The sequence below is a fragment of the Macrobrachium nipponense genome, chromosome 41 (assembly GCF_015104395.2).
Source record: "Macrobrachium nipponense isolate FS-2020 chromosome 41, ASM1510439v2, whole genome shotgun sequence".
Classification (NCBI taxonomy): domain Eukaryota; kingdom Metazoa; phylum Arthropoda; class Malacostraca; order Decapoda; family Palaemonidae; genus Macrobrachium; species Macrobrachium nipponense.
In genome coordinates, this window is record NC_061102.1 from 5,088,001 (window position 1) to 5,104,523 (window position 16,523).

General features: G+C 44.1%; 2 protein-coding genes across 3 annotated transcripts in view; both read right to left on the reverse strand.

The window, feature by feature from the left end:
* LOC135212450 (uncharacterized) overlaps positions 1–11,705 on the reverse strand; it is a 100,490-nt gene extending 88,785 nt beyond the window's left edge. Inside the window, 3 exon segments of the mRNA XM_064245848.1 lie at positions 8,394–8,628; positions 9,537–9,761; positions 11,621–11,705. Coding sequence (XP_064101918.1) covers positions 8,394–8,628; positions 9,537–9,735 — 434 coding nt within the window. The 5' untranslated portion in view covers positions 9,736–9,761; positions 11,621–11,705.
* A 2,891-nt stretch (positions 11,706–14,596) lies between these two features.
* Positions 14,597–16,523, reverse strand: part of LOC135212451 (uncharacterized) — a 39,167-nt gene continuing 37,240 nt past the window's right edge. The window contains exons 16-17 of one of the 2 annotated variants that reach the window (XR_010313909.1): positions 16,332–16,435; positions 14,597–15,113 (exon numbers count right to left, since the gene is read on the reverse strand). Coding sequence is in view for 1 of the 2 variants with exons in the window: in XM_064245849.1 (XP_064101919.1) it covers positions 16,409–16,435 (27 nt within the window). In the remaining variant the exon portion in view is untranslated. Of the gene's footprint in view, positions 16,436–16,523 lie in introns of both variants that reach the window. The other variant, XM_064245849.1, reaches the window with a different exon arrangement.

The following is a 16,523-nucleotide window of genomic DNA, read 5'->3' on the forward strand; positions in this document are numbered from 1 at the left end:
TCTTCTTGAAGAGGAGAACGAGGATGAGGAATCCTTATGAGAATCCTTAGATGATTTCCTAGTGGGTGGTACAGTGCGATGAAGGAGACAAACGTCTTGAATGAGGAGAAGATTCCAAAGTATAGAGGCGTGACAGGAGAACGACGAGTCGTAAAAAGAAGGACGCTTATTCCGAAAATTCTTGTCTAATCTCGCATTCCTTCCTAAACGCAGGACAAACTCTTAACAGCAAAAGAGGAAGGACTCCTTTCCCTAGAAACCGACCACGTCTATCCCTAGGGAAACTACGAGAGGGAGAGCGCCTACTAAAATCCTGGCGCCGATCGTGAGGAGAGCGGCTACTAGGCGCCGAGCGCCTATCTGTCACAGGGCGCTTAGGGGAATCCTGGCGCCTACCAAGCGGCGAAACGTTGCTAAAATAGGGCGCCTATCAGGAGCAGGGCGCTTGAGAGGCTCTTGATGCCTACGAAGCGGAGAGCGGCTGCTATGCTCCGAGCGCTTAAACGAAACAGGGCGTTCGGCGAGATCTTGGTCCTTACCAAGGGGAGAACGTCTGTAAGGCTCGAGCGCCTAACAGAAGCAGGGCGCTTGAGGCGTTCTTGACTTCTAGCAAGAGGAGACGATCAGGAGTAGGGAGTCTCGAGAACGAAGAGCGCCTACTAGGAGAACGAAGCAAACGAGGATCAAGGCATCTTTCTCCAGGAGAACAGCTACTAAAAGAAGGACGCTTACCAGGAGCAGGGCTCCTACTAGACTCATGATGTCTTACAGGGGAGGAGTGAACTCCATGCGATGAGCGCTACCAGTCACGTTATCCGACGCCCGACGACAGTAGTCGGAAGGAGAAGTGCGCCTACTTTCAGAAGGGCATTCCCTAGGTTCTCTGAGAAGGCGAGAGAAGAAAGATGAGACGGAGACGACGAAATAAGTCTTCTATGACCTGAGCGACTCTCTCTTCTTGCACGAACTCTAGAAGAAGGAGAAAACAGAAGGGGCGAGCGTCTACCCGAGGCAGGAATCCGATCTGGGGAAATATCTTCATAGTCCAAGGAGCGCCTATCCGACGAATGGCGTCTCGGACACCTCCGAGCGGGAGTGGTGTTCCTCTCGTGAAATGTTACGATGTGTAGAAGTATCCTCAAAAGAAGGAGATCGCCGATTACAAGGAGAGCGCTCTTTCCGACGAAACGCGCCTCGATCTCTTGATAGGGAGAGACAAATCCTTCCTTCTACGCGATCTCGATGCCAAGGAGTCCGCCAAGGCTGTGATCTGAGCTTGTAGGCCCGCTAGCACTCGAGAAGGAAAGTCCCCAGGATCTTCTTCCGAAGCAAGCTCAGCGCGAGGAGCGGGAGAAGGAGGGCGATCACTGGATCTCCTAGGCTTCTTTGCTTGCAAGGAAGCACATCAGAAAAGTCTTCGGGCTGGACGCTAACGTACTGAAGGGAGCCTCCGCAGCCCTCTTCAATGGGCGTGACGCCTCCTTAGAGCTCCAACCACGCTTCGGCGAAGGAGAAGAGGATGACGAAAAACACTGACGAAGAATATTCTTCTTCTTACGATCCAAGGCAGCCTGGGAGCGAACTTTAGGATCTGCCGAGGGGACGCCTGACCGGTGGGGGCTCTCCCTAGCCCTCCTGCGGCTTTCGACTTTCCTCCTCCACTGGAACTGGGAGTCTGGAAGAGGTCTAGGCCTGGAGGCACTAAGGAGCCGGTCAGACGCACCCTCCACATCACTGGGTTACACTGCACTTATCATCACTGACGCTCCTTACCTTGATCAGTACGAAGATTCTTGTCTTCCTTAGAACACAAGGAAGCTTTTGAGGCCGCCGCCTCCGAAGACGAATCTACGGCTTCGGTGCGGGAGCAGGAGCTGAGACCTGGGAGGAAGGTTCTAAAACTACATTAATGTTAGTTTCATTCTCACTCATTCTCGACCTGCTCGAACTCCTTGAAGAAGCTTTACGTACCCTATCCCTTTCAAGTTCCTAATATAAGAAGAAAGAGCCTTATATTCATCTTCGTTCAAAACCTCACACTCTTGACACGGGTTACTAAACGAACATTCATTCCCCCTACATTTAACACAGAAAGTGTGAGGGTCAACCGCAGCTTTCGGTAACCTCACCTTACATCCATCGGTCAAACATACTCTAAACAAAACCGGAGTTTTGGAAACAGAATCAAAATCAGACATTCTACAGGAAAATCCAGCGCAAAGTCAATAACGGTCCACAATCAGCGTATGCCAAGCCAAAATAGAGCGAATACGTCACCAAAATGTCCAAATCAATCTCCAGGCAAGCGAGAAATGAAGAATATATCGGAATGAAACGACAACAGTTGTTATCGTTTCAGCGACAGAAAAAAATCTGGCTGGAGAGATAGATTGGTTCATACGCCCGCCACCCAGCGGCGGGTAAGGTAGACCACCTGACCTACCTGTCGCGTGTGCCGCGAGATTTGAAATTCTGTCGGAACGTTGGAGACTATAGCTAAGTATATATCTGCCAGGGAAGTTCATGTACAAAAACATCTGCTAATCCGGGGTGAACAATGAACAATTGCACACCTCCGAATACAAGATATTTTGAGGACAAACTCAGATTCCGCAAAAATCATTCGCATTATCGAGATACGATGCAGCAAGAGACTATTACAGAATTCTGTTACCGTGCGGTAAACAGAAAGATGAGAGTCGAATAGATATCTCTGTTTAAAATTCTCGCAATACCGAAGACGATGAATACTAGCGTCACAGCAGTAGATGGTCATTCATGTATGCGAGAATCCCCGTTAATCAAAGACTTAAGTCCGTGATTGTTGGGCAGAGATACGGTTGGTATTCAATCAAAGCAGGTGAGAAAGACATAGCCAACCGTGCATCTCGAAGCGGCAGTTGGTACTGAAATGCCTCGGGCAATTCGATACGCAGTAGCTGTCGCCGACTCGTCATCCTGAGTTGCCAAGTAATCCTTTCCATGAAGGAATGCGTTCGGCTAGAAAACATCGAGCATAAAAGATATGCTCGAGCAATTATATTTATGCGAAAACGAATTTCGGGTAATATAAAAGCTTAAATGGTGTTGTTGTGACAACACCATAAGCATATAAAAATTGAAACTGGAAACTCCTGGGAGGTTGCAGGCAACCCCGAGTTGTAGTTCAATTAGAATACTCGTCTAAGTCGCAATCCGTAGAGTAACTAGGATGTGCGCCTACCCCTCGGACAATTCAACTGCTTAGCAGAATCATGTCGCGAGGTTAATATACTTAGTATATTTGTAGGATTCTGAACAACGATCTCCATCCTAAATTCTTTCCTTCAAGAAAACAAAATAAGGATTTGGAGATCGACCACCTTCGATCTCTATCAAAGAGAGTGAAGAAGTCTTCCTCGAAGAAAGCTTCAATGGTGAACAGAATACTAAGACGATAGTTCAAGCCAAACTGGATATTTCCCGTCCGTTCTTCTCTATTCCAGGTTGGTCGCCTACTGTGAGATAGTCTTCTTTCAGCAGCAGTCTTCTTCCTAATGCTAGAAATTCCAGGAATTCGAGCAATAGGCGAGGTTCCCGATTATCGTGTAACATATCGGGGATTCTCGTCTCGCTCACTTTGGACCGTGGTCTCGCCTAAGTGTTTGGAGATCGTAAAAACTCGAACACTCTGAATGCGCTAGAAATTCCGTAGAATTCTAAGCAGTCTGCGAAAACCCCCCACCGAATTCGTCAAACGACATCGGCTGGTGGTCCTCTCGATTCCCGTAGAAATCGAGAATGCGGGTGCAGGATCCCTCCTCAACGACCGGGGCTTACGTCAGGTAGGACCCGAAGGTCCCCCCGGTAGCGCAGTCCCCAACGTGGGATCCTACAGAGAAATCTCTGTAGGATCCCTCCCCTTTCCCTCGTATAGCCGTAAGGAGAGAGGGATGGGGAATGGAATTGGATACCTCGCTCGCCTTCCAGTGGAACTAGCAGTTGGAGAAGAGAGGAGCAGCCATCGCCTTGCGGCGATGGCCTCTCAGGAGTCTGGGAAAACGTATCGTCAGGAGAAAACGTTTTCCCGAGGAGGGTTACGAACTCTCACTGTAGGTAAGGGTCTGCTACCTGTGAACGTCGTCTGGGTGGGGCTGATCGACACCTGACAGGAGAGAGCCGATACCGTCCTCCGACTCATTCCAGTCCTCGTCGAGGTCGAAACCTCTCAGGGGACCGCCAAGAAGGAGTATTTAAATACTGGTGTCCGAAGACACGTAGAAACGCCGCTGTCGCAGTAGAGGAGGTGGAAGTAGCTTGATCGACCGGCCAGAACTGAGAGAGCCTTCTTGTCCGGAGACGAGAGAGACTGGTTCAAGACAGAATCGGCAAGCTCCGATCGCGGCAAACCCACCGTCGGTTTGGGTTCCCTCTCGGGCCCCAAAACGACTCGAACAGAGACATGGGCTCTGCTGGTGGGAGCGGCGATCCTTCCCCCAGGGTCGTTGTGCTGACGAATCAGTGCAATAACCTGGGCAAAGTTACTCTGAATCTCGGAAGTTACAGCGTCTTGAGGAGTAGGACCGTCCAGTCCCTCCAACAAGAGCAGCTCCCAAGACCCTCCTCCTTCAGAAGAAGGACCAGCAACAGATCCCTGATGTACGTCCTGGCTGGTCCTAAGACCATACCTGGCACGTGCGGCGTCGTGACGGGATCGTGAGCGGCGCATCTCTCACGATCACTCCTATATACCTCGCTCTTCCCGGCGTATGCCGAGGAAGTTGAAGGTATTGGAGAGACAGAACTGACGCTACCCCCTTCCCCCCCCTAACGGTCGCCTCCAATCACTTGCGCGTACGTCCTGGCTGGTCCTAAGACCATACGTGGCACGTGCGGCGTCGTGAGCGGCAAACCTCTCACGATCACTCCTAGCTACCTCACTCTTCCCGGCGTGCCCCGAGGAAGTTGAAGGTAGTGGAGAGACAGACCTGACGCTCCCCCCCCCGGCTCGCTGGCAGGACCAGCGTAACGTGGGGGGCTGCAGCCGATCACCAACCCGCGGTGGGGATCGATCTGCAGCGTGCCGCTCACCTGTGGCGAGCGGCTCGACTGAGCACGTCGACCCCGGTCCCGTGCGTCAGACGAGGTGCTGCTGGTTACTGTATCCGCCCGGTCCCTGTGGGAGCGGCGGTCAGGTGACCTGCAGAGATCACTTTCGCGGTGAGACCGGTGAGGCGTACTCGCGGCACGTCAAAACCGCTGGTACCAGCGAGGCTGGTACCGGTCGGTCGAGGGGACCTGGGGGACCTCTTCCCCAGCCTCAACCCGTGGCCGGTCAGAGACCGTCACGTCCACCCGAGGTTACGGCTGGTCGCTACGAGAGCAGCCGCTGGCCTGGCGAGAGTCACCTGAGCGGCTCTTGACAGTCTTCTGCTCCGTGCCTCGGTCATGACGCTGAGCGAACTCAGGCGTCTTAACTTTGGCTGCACGGTCACCCAAAGGAGACCGTACACTCGGAACTTCTCGCGGACGAGAAACCGAGCCGGTACCTGGCTTAGCAGCAGAGCTGCCAAGACCAGGCGAGGGTGTACCAGCGGTAGCCAGCACACCCTTGGTCCCCGTCTTCTTCTTCTCAGAAGAGGAGACGGGCCCCGTTCCGAAGGAACGAGGACCAGCAGAAGAACCCCCCCGTCACACCGGAGTGAGACGAGCCCTTCGAAGTTCCCGAAGGAGTCTTCTTAGGGGGAAAACCCGGGTTACCAGCTGGTCGCTGCGAGAGCGGCCGCTGGCCTGGCGAGAGTCACCTGAGCGGTTCTCGCCAGCCTTCTGCTCCGTGCCGCGGTCTTGGCGCCGAGCAAACTCTGGCGCCGAAACTTGGCTGCACGGTCTCCCGAGGGAGAGCGTACACTCGGGATCTCCCGCGAACGAGAGACCGAGCCGGAACCTGGCGTAGCGGCATCGCCGCTAGCACCAGGCGAGGAAGTACCAGTGCTAACCGATACTCCTCTGGTCCCCGTCTATCTCTTCCTTACGGAAGGGGAGACGGGCCCCGCTCCCGAAGGAGCAGGAGGACCAGCAGAAGGACCCCCCGTCCCACCGAGGTGGGACGGGCCCTTAGAAGTTCCCGAAGGAGACTTCTTAGGGGGGGGAGGCAGCCTTCTTCTTCTTCGGCTTATGGGCCTTAGAAGTCGAAGGGGAAGAGGCAGCAGCAGACGAAGACGAAGATGACACCTTCCTCTTCTTCGTCAGCTCACGCAGGACAGTCGTCAGGTCCTCCATCCAGGCCGGAGTCGGGCCTATTGCCGAAGCAACACGGCCCGACTGCACCTGTCCGGAAGGACCTGGGACTGGGGAAGACACCATGGGCAGGACCAGCATGGACAGGCGCAGGAACCAGGAGCGACAGGAACAGCAACCAGCTCAGGAGCGGCAGGAACAGCGGCAGCGGTAAACACAGAAGGGACAGCCAAGCCAGTAGCGGGAACCACATCAGCGACAGGTACGGCAGGCCCAGCCATCGCCTCGTAGAATCATCGGCAGCCAGCGGGAACCTGGGTACTGGCGGCCGGTCCAGGGGCGAGCTGCTGGAACAGCGGAAGTCTGGGGCAGGCAACACGAAGAAAACACAGGCGGCGGCGGCATACCCCTCCTCGGTACGGCGGCGACCGGCCCTACTAGTAGCGGCAGACGGCGTCACCGACACAGCATGGGGAGTGTAGACCAGCGGGGGGAAGCAGCATAAGCGGCCGTGGAGGTTGTAATGGAGACCGCTCCAAGGTCACCGCCCCAGACCTCGCTAAACGCTGCAGCAGATCGTGGATGCTAGGCACGCCCTGCAGCCGCAGTGGTCCATACCTGTCCAAGGTCGTCTCCCACGGATGTAGCACCTGCGGTAGCACAGACAGATTAGTAAGAGGGGTTCCCTCACGCACGGGGGGGAGACATGCCCCACCCCGAACGCAAGGAAGACCCCAAATACAAAATACAACGAAGAAGCTGAGCGGGGGGCAGGAAAGAAGACGAAGAATCGGATACCAAGGGAGTCGCGGGAGAGCTTTCCGACGACTTCCTGGCAGACCTTCGCTTCCCTACCCCGACCCCCGCACAGCAGTGAAAAGTAATATGAAAATGAAACAGAATACTGCACTTGCGATTCACTTCATAGAACTTAAAGGGGAAAAGATCAATTCCCGGGTAAGAGCGGAAACTTGATCCATAATAATATGATGCTATCATAAAATATATATGAAAATGAAACAGAATACTGCACTTGCGATTTTCACTTTCACATAAATAAATCGTAAGGATTAATTCCCGGGTAAGAGCGGAAATTGATCCAAAATTAAATTTGATGCAATTAATAAATGAAAATGAAAAGAATACTGCATTGCGAATCCACTTTCATTGCATTCTATTCATACAAATAAGAGGCTCGTGCCGAGCACAATCACGCTCTCGGCAACGAACGCACAGGGCAAAAATATAATGAAAAAGAGTACTTACATCTTTCAATTACACACTTTCGCCCAAAATACATGACTCGGCGCGAGTGCGCCCGCCCTCGGCACCGAGACATAATTCAAGTCAATTTCATGAAAAGAGCGGAAATCGCCGCATCTACGGCGATAGCTCCATGTTGATTCATAATTAAGTAATGAAAATGAAAACAGTGTACTTACAGTTTCATTTTCAAGTCAAACAAACCATTAGTAGAAAACACAATATAAACAAAGCATACGACGATGAAGTGGGCAGAGAGCGATGACGAACACGTCCTTCACACCCGCGGCCGAAAGCAAAAGTGATTCTTCACCTCTCGGGCGCGCGGGCGCGCGCACGATCGGACAAGCAGTTAACTACCATTCTCCCCTTGTTCGAAGCTTACGACCGTCCCAGCTGCCACTAGTTACCTTCCCTATTGTTAAAGGACCGAGGGTTTGTATTACGTATCGGAACAAATGAGTTTAGTAATGCTTAGGCAAGAACACTGATCAAAGTCACCCCAGCCATGTGACAACTCAACACAATTACCTGCAGCACCCTTAAGCTAAGATTATTTGCATGATTTACTTACTTCCATACTAATGGCTTATGCCTTTGTAATACACATGGCTTGTACACAGACTTCAGTTTTAGCAGTGTAACAAGAAAGAGCCTGACATGATCATGAGATGCCAGGAATTGTGAGGGATCCCACATAGCTCGTGATCAAGCACAGATGCCAAATAGTTTCTAGGTTACACAATTTTCATTAATTTTACTGCTTTCCAGCTGGTGCTAGAATATTTATCCTAATGTTAAGCCCGAAGGTTTGTTTCGTATATGAACAAATAACCAAACACAACTTCCACAAAAATATCTTTCCATAATGAAGTATTTATAACATTTACAAACACAATCAGTTTACTTCTTACTTTGTGGCCATATCACGAACAGTGAGGCAGTTAGCAGTGTCCAAGTATCTCTCAAGATACTCTTCACAGTGTTCCTTTAACTTTGCAATGAGAAGCTTATTGGCCAGACGCAGCAACTCGGCAACATTTGTCTTATCTACCACGACAGTTCCTGTGTACATGTAAGCCAAGAGACATCTGAACACCTCAGGGTCTTGTGAGCTGATGGTCAATTGTTCTTTAACAGTTTTACTGGCTGGAATTGAAAACTAAAATAAGATCACTGATAAAGACAAAAGATATGACTGACATAAAACTCCACAGAAAATTTACAAGCTGAATAATCTACAATATATTACAACATTTACACTCAAAAACAGTGTTTAAATAATTTTATCTAATCTTTTCTTGAACTGGATGGCAGCAATACTATTTACTGTTGCAGTTATCTATGTTGAATACCATTTGTCATATTTTGAGCATTCACTTATTCTTTCCATGTGATCTTCAAAAGTTAACACAATGGGTATAGAATATACAACTTAACTTTCAATTCATGTCGTGCAGCAGATACGATCTAAGGAAACTTTAACGATTCATGATTTTTCTAACATCAAGTACAGTCTGAGTTACAATTCAAGCAAATATTCTCCTTAGAATATTTTAAGTTACCTTGAATAGATGTTCTATGTAAACTTTTTACAATCTTGCTATGAAGTTATTGCCTCTGATTTTACTTATGACTTTCAGTAGGGTTTCTAATTTCTATGAACAGATTTCCCTTTTGCTAAAACAAAACAATAGTAAGGTGAATTTCACAGATTTCATAGTTCTCTGTCATAGTTATGCCCAAGAAAAAATGAGGGAAGAACTGAAGAGAGGATCAACAGCGCTTTGAACTGGCCACTACATCATTGGTTGCATCAGTGGAAATGTAAAACTATCCCACAGCTATCACTTCCTTCTTCGTCTACTTTCACTATCACTCAAATACACTTCTCTACACCAAAAATTCATTATTAAGACACTGAGAAGCACAAGAGAGAGAGAGAGAGAGAGAGAGAGAGAGAGAGAGAGAGAGAGAGAGAGAGAGAGAGAGAGAGAGAGAGAGAGAGAGAGAGAGAGAGAGAGAGAGCATGCAATAGCTAAAATAAACTTCTATACCTTTGAAAATTGAATCAAAATATGGAGAGCAGGCAGCCAAAACACATCGATGGGCCTGAAACTGAAGTCCGGCAACATGAAGAATGACATCACAGCAACGAACAAGCTCCCGTTGGCTTCTTAACTTCTCTAAGACATTAGTGCCATGCTGATTTTCAGTAAATGTCATGGCATTATTAGGGAGCAGTGTTAATGCCATTGCTGATGCTACAATAAATTTAACATCTGTAAATATAGAAATAAACGTACATTGTTGGGTTCAGGAAGGCTGCACAGATAAAACCTAACTCAATTCAAGCTCTAAACGTAAACAATGAAAATTATGTATGTAACCAACCGTACATCCAATAAACTTTCTTTGCTTATTTCACCAAATATCTTATCCCATAAAAGTCTTATCTGAAAGCTATCAAACAAACTTAATAAATATACACAGAACCTACAGTGTGAATAGCTAAACTTGTAGTAATAAAAATAAAACACTATTTTTCAAATCAACAATTAGCTATGTATAGTTGGATAAGTGAAGAAATCTATCACATAATGAAGATCTACATGCAGTATGGCCTAAAGCGCATAGTTCATAGTGCACAGCAATTTCATGCAAAGTAATTAATAGCCTACCCTAACTGGTATGTTATAATTACCATTACCTTTAAAATATTAATTTACTTATCATCCAGTCTCAGAGACATAGGTATCTGCACAATGAATTGCTTCTAAAAATACGTACAATAGGTATTGCACTTTACAGTATACTAGGTAGCTGACTGCAGTAGTCTACCTGTTTATTTTTAAAAAATGTGTAAAATGCAGAAAATCATAAAACATAAGGCACAGGATATTGGTACAGCAACCGTATACTGATTGCGATAGATATTGGTACGGGTGTGAATTGCCCATGCATCATACAGGTTAGCATACTAACCTAACCTAACCTAGTGGAACATGTTACCAGACCGGGGGGGCAGAGGACTAACATACAGGTTAGCATACTAACCTAACAAACCTAACCTACCCTATGTGACCTACAGATATACAATTTCTGGAAGTTTGACTCTTCGTAGACATCCAGCTATTTCCTTTTTCAGCTCGTTGAAACCTGAAAACATCTGTTTTTCGACGAAAACTGATGTATTAGGTACTATTACACGGTTCACGTTGCTCAGTCGCCATTTTCTTACTGTCACTGATATGCCTGAGATGGTAACCAAGGGGTCGCGCATGTACAATTCACAGCCGTACCAATATCTATCAAAATCAGGATATGGCTGCCGCACCAATATCCAGTTCAAAAAAAAAAAAAAAAAATCAGATTTGATGTTCTGTCTTAAGTTATGCAACAGCCTGCATTTGCAGTGACCCACCCCCATATCCCTCTCTAGCGTGCAGACTGAGTTGTCACAGCTTGATTGGGGTGAGGGCGGGGCTTGCGGGGGGACAAAGCCCCCTTTCCCCCAACAAGAAGGGTAAGGGGGACAGCATCCGAGGTTAGGTAAGGGTAAAGGTAAAATGTCGGTCTGGTTTGTCATATTCTGTCTGATTTGATAAATGACTCCTGTCTAGGTTAGCATACCTACTAGTAGTAGGCTAGTAGAGTAGATTAGGGTAAACGACCACCACTTTTTTTTCACTTGATAGCTACTAGGTAGGTACTAGGTAGCCTAGTAGGTATAGTACTAGGTAGCCTATTTACTAAGGTAGGTACCTACGCTATAGCTACCTAATTGGTGAAACAACAATAGGCTACCTACTACTAGGTACATCTTCAAGCAGCTAACCTTATACTACCGATCAAAAGATTAAGTTTCAGTCTTAAAGATGTACCTATTTTATTGTTGCTAAACGAATTACATACTACTAGGTATAGGTATATACCTATATAGGTAGGTAGTAGGCTAGAGTGAAAATTAAAATGTTTAAAAATGTGGTCATTTCGAGACACTAACAATAGTCTAGGATACGTATCCTGGTAAGGGCTAAAGTGGGCCGTTAAGGAAACTATAATGCATAGTTTTGAGGACAAATACGCCGAGAAATGTAAATAAGACCTATACACTACGACATATTAACAGTTTAAGAACCTTTCGTCAGCTAGCAGGTCAATAAACCAGGGTGGGCTTCTTACGACGACAGTGTAGCGTATTGTTTACAAGTAGTAGTAGTAGTTGTAAGGATGTTCTTTTAAGCGGCTCCTTCAAAGCCTCTCATTTCTTTTACTTCTGCATTTTTCCGTCCTCGATGGCAACGTATTTTCCCCACAAATTACTTCTTCCATTTATACAATTTTATCTATATGGGTTACGTCAATAGCCTTTCATTCCTCTTCGTCTTCTTCCTACTGTTGCTTCATGAAAATAAATCTGCTCTTTGGTGAATGCTGGGTGATAATATAAAAGAAAAAATCCTTGATTTTCATTTACATCTTAACATTAAAAAATTTTAGTATTTCCAATTTTAATGTCTTCATATCATTTAGCTTTACTTACACTGTCTCGTCTAGCTCAGATTTTCAACATTTTCTTTTCGTGTTATCATACCAAACTTCAGCTCTTGTGCTCTTCTTGAATTTTTTTTTGCACACATTGACGATAGACTCTTCATTAATTTTGCTTTCCAATACTTTTTGTCAAGTTTTGAAAAATTTACCTTCAATTGTTTTCCTTTTACTGGCTAGATTTTGCTTAAATCCAAGTTTATTTCTTCGCATAATCAATTCATTTCCATAACCAAAGGCGTTTTCTTGTTTTAACACGGGTCCAAGTTAATCTCATACCGGAACATATTCATTATATTGCCCACAATATGCTTCAGATAAAGGGCAGTAACCTGTTTTAGGTAACCATCGTATAGCTAGATGAAACAACATATCGTATACACACCTCTGTGTTTTTCAGTTATTTTTAGTAACTGGTTGTGATTTTTATGTGTTCTAGTATTACTGAGGACGGTGGAAGTAGCATAAGATTGGGTGGGGAAGAAATAAAGAAAGTACAGAAGTTCAAGTACTTAGGGTCCGTATTGGAGGATAGTGGAAGCATGGACCAAGAGGTGAGACACCGAATTCAGGCAGGATGGAATAACTGGAGGTCTGCATCAGGGGTACTCTGTGACAAGAAGGTCCCTCTGAAATTGAAAGGAAAGTTCCATAGGACGGTGGTCAGACCAGCAATTTTATATGGAACAGAAACGGCAAGTATGAGGAAAACAGAGGAGAAGAAGATGGATGTAGCAGAAATGAGAATGTTCAGATGGATGTCGGGAGTAACAAGGGAAGATAGGATTAGAAATGAGTATATAAGAGGATCGACAAAGGTAAAGGGAAGACATATGATGGATATGGAAGTACGGGGTAGAAGGAAGAAGGGAAGACCAAGAAAGAGATGGCGTGATTGTGTAAGGGAAGATATGGAATTGAAAGGTATAAATGAGAACGAGGCACAAGACAGAAATCGATGGAGACGACTCATTCGCAATGGCGACCCCATATAAAAATGGGTTTAAGCTAGGAAGAAGAAGAAGAAGGTTATGATTTTTACAACTCATTTATTTCCTGTTTGACTATTTCCGTTGATTACGCAACTTACAGCAATGTTAGTCCTTTCCAGAGCTTCTCTGACATCATCCTACTGCAACTTTTGCTTATGAATGTATCTGCCATGTTGTTCATCTGCATTTGACTTGATATGGGGCCTTTTCATGTGTTGCTTGATGCAGTCCTTCGAGTCATAAATTGTAACATCTAGACATTTTATTTACTTTACACATTTTAATCCACTAATGCATTGGATCTCTTCTCCGTCATCTATATTATAGCAGGTGCTGAACATTATTTTATTACGTTTATATCTATATTTAAGGCACACTCACTAGTAATTTTTATAAGAACTTTGACTGCTTCTGCTATTCCCTCTAAAAATTACTTAGGATCAGTTAGTCATCTGCTGAAAACACTGGCACAATTCTTGGAATCTCGTTCCTGAAAGCTACCTTTATATCTTCTGGCCTCTCTGTAAGCAGCCATGCAATAATAGAAAGAAGTTAATCCATTAAATCCCTGCCTTGTATAGTGAATTCCTCTTGTTCTATATTGTTTAAACCTAATGTGGATGCATCAGTAGTAATTAGCACATGAATATATTACCTTTACATGCCTCTTCTTCTATTTGTCCATTGAATATATTATCCTACCATACAAATTATGTATAGTACCTCTACTTTGTGCAGTAAAACCGGAGTGCAGCTCACGCATTCCCCTATCCTATATACTATTTGCAAATGTCTTTCTCTTTGCCTCCTTGATTAACATAGGAATTTTAACTTATAGTATTTGTTGAGTGGTTGATGACACCATGCCAACTCCTACTTTCGGCTTACAAAAGTACTCCAATTCCAGCAATATATTATCTTTTTTGGGTAATCAAGGGCAGTCAGGGAAACTGGGCAGCAAGATGAAAGGGAGCAACACTGTGTACAAAACGGTTTAAAGGTGTAACCAAGTGAAAGCCAGTAGTAGAACTATAAATTACTGATTTGAGACGTTGGATAGCATTATAGGAGAAGGTTACTGAAATATGAAACAGATCAGAGTAATAATGAAAAAAAAAGTATAGAGAAATATTTAGATTTGAACCAAGAGCACTCTCCTTCATCACATGGCATCAATATAGACTAAAGATATTCAATGGTGACGCCATGTGACTTCAACGAGACATTCTCTCATTGAGAGAATTGAGTGTGTCACGTTTCCTATTCAGCTAGCAGTCAGATATGGAGGGACTTTTTTCTTCTTTCAAATGTCTTACTTTTATGTGGATTCAAATGAGATTTGATAATTTATAAATGAAATAACAGCATTAACAGAAGATTTTTCACCCTCAGCACTACAAAACTAACAGTACAGTTTGAAGAAAACATTTCTTGACCCTTCCACAACGTTCCTTAATACTGCTAATACAAGTACCGTACGTACAGTGACTAAACATGAATACGTCCAGTACAGTAAACTACTTAGGTTCTGGTCCCTTTTCAGACTTGAAGGAAGATTGAAAGTCGAGAAAGACACTTCCATTATTATATTTTGGTGTTGTTAATACTATTGTCAACGTATAATTACAGAAAGCAGACAAATAAATTAAGAACTAAACTGAAAAATTAGGAATGATCCAACACTTGGACATTCACAAATGCTAAATCCTCACAAATTCACCATTTAACATTAGGTTTCAGCTTCTAGCAACATTTTTAGACCGTTATACCTCTTGATCTGATGAATATGCCACTGACTCTACAGTTTTCTCAGTTATATGAATTCAGCTTAAATCTATCTAGATGCTATCTTTAAATGGCAAACACTTGTGGCCATTTTTAAGCAATGTGAACTAATGTTAACAATCTGTAATAACATTACTACATAATGTATACAAATCACACATATATAGATATATAATGGTACACTACACACTTTTAAGGAATATTTTTGAACTAGAAAAAAATTTATTGTTATAAACAGTATGCACTGGAATGGAATAGTATAGAGTTTAGGCCGTGTTCTGGGATCCATAAAGTCATTCAGCGCTGGAAAGGAAATTGAGAGTAGGTAGGTTTGAGAGATGTTAGAGGAGGAAAACCTCACATTTGCACTAAGAAATAATTGTTAGAAGGTGGATAGAAATAGAAAAATAAAGAATTGAAATTGAATGGAAAAAATACCCATCAAGAACCAGGTCATACCATATGGTGCTATGTAATGCTATTTTCAGATAAAGTATGGTCAAAGTTAGTGATTGATAGGTCATATTTGGTGAAGAATGTTTAGTTGTTGAAGGAAGTAGATTACACTTTCTATGGAGAGGTGTTCTGCTTCAGCGAGAATATCTTGAAGGCTTTAAGGTGGACGGGAAAGAGAAGTTAGGCTTGGAAATGCTCTGCTGCGTGCGACTGTGTTGGGGGCAGGAAAGGATTATATGGGATACTGAAAGAGGGCTATGACAAGTTGGACACAATGTTGGAGGAGATTCACTCATTAAACGGGAGTGACTGATAGGTAAGCAAGATGAAAGAAAGATAATATGAATGGAGGTACAGTAAAAAGTGATAAAAGGGGCTGAAGGGACACTGCATTTAGACTGAGTTAAGCAATATATGTAGTATCTATTATGAAAAAATTAATTTAGCTTGTCATTTAGTTATAAAACTAACAGGTCTTAACATCATTTAATGTCTACATGAATAAATCTGCAAAGCTAGTGTACTGTAGACAGTACGTATACCATAGCTAATATGGTTACAATTATAACTTCTGTGATACCACGCTATTGTTACAAAATAGGGGTAAGCAGGGTATCTAACAACTGGAATGAAACTAATGAGAATCCATCCAAATACTGAAATTGCCTCTAGTACACCTGTTCATTAGCATATCAAAACTTCTGATATCACAACATCAACTGAGATATCTATGAATACATACAATTAAACTTCTAAACAATATCAAATCCATTTTGCCCCAACAGTATTGTAAAATGCAACAAAGTATCAAAAAAATAATTCCCACTATAAGCAAGATAGTACGTACGTTAACTAAGAATACTACGTAGCTAATGCTTGCATGTTAAAAGAACATGTAGTAAAATAAAGCAGAATTCCTTTACTAAAGCATGTTCAAAGTACGTACCCATAAATAACAAAAGACATAATGTTTCTCTTGAGAATTCCATACAAAGATACAAAAATTCTTCTGAGCTACCTTCACTATATTACAAAAAAAAAAGAACATTAACCCTCACTACTTACAACTTTTTTTCTTACTTATATGAACATAATTCTACAGTAAGAATTTTCACAGTTTATGACTGATGTACTGGAACTTTTCATATGCGTGACTGCTGGTATCCTGCCTGTAAATGTATTGAATATAAAAATTATTATGAATATATGATTGAAAAAGAAGCATATGGTATATCATTCAGTATGTATAACAAAACT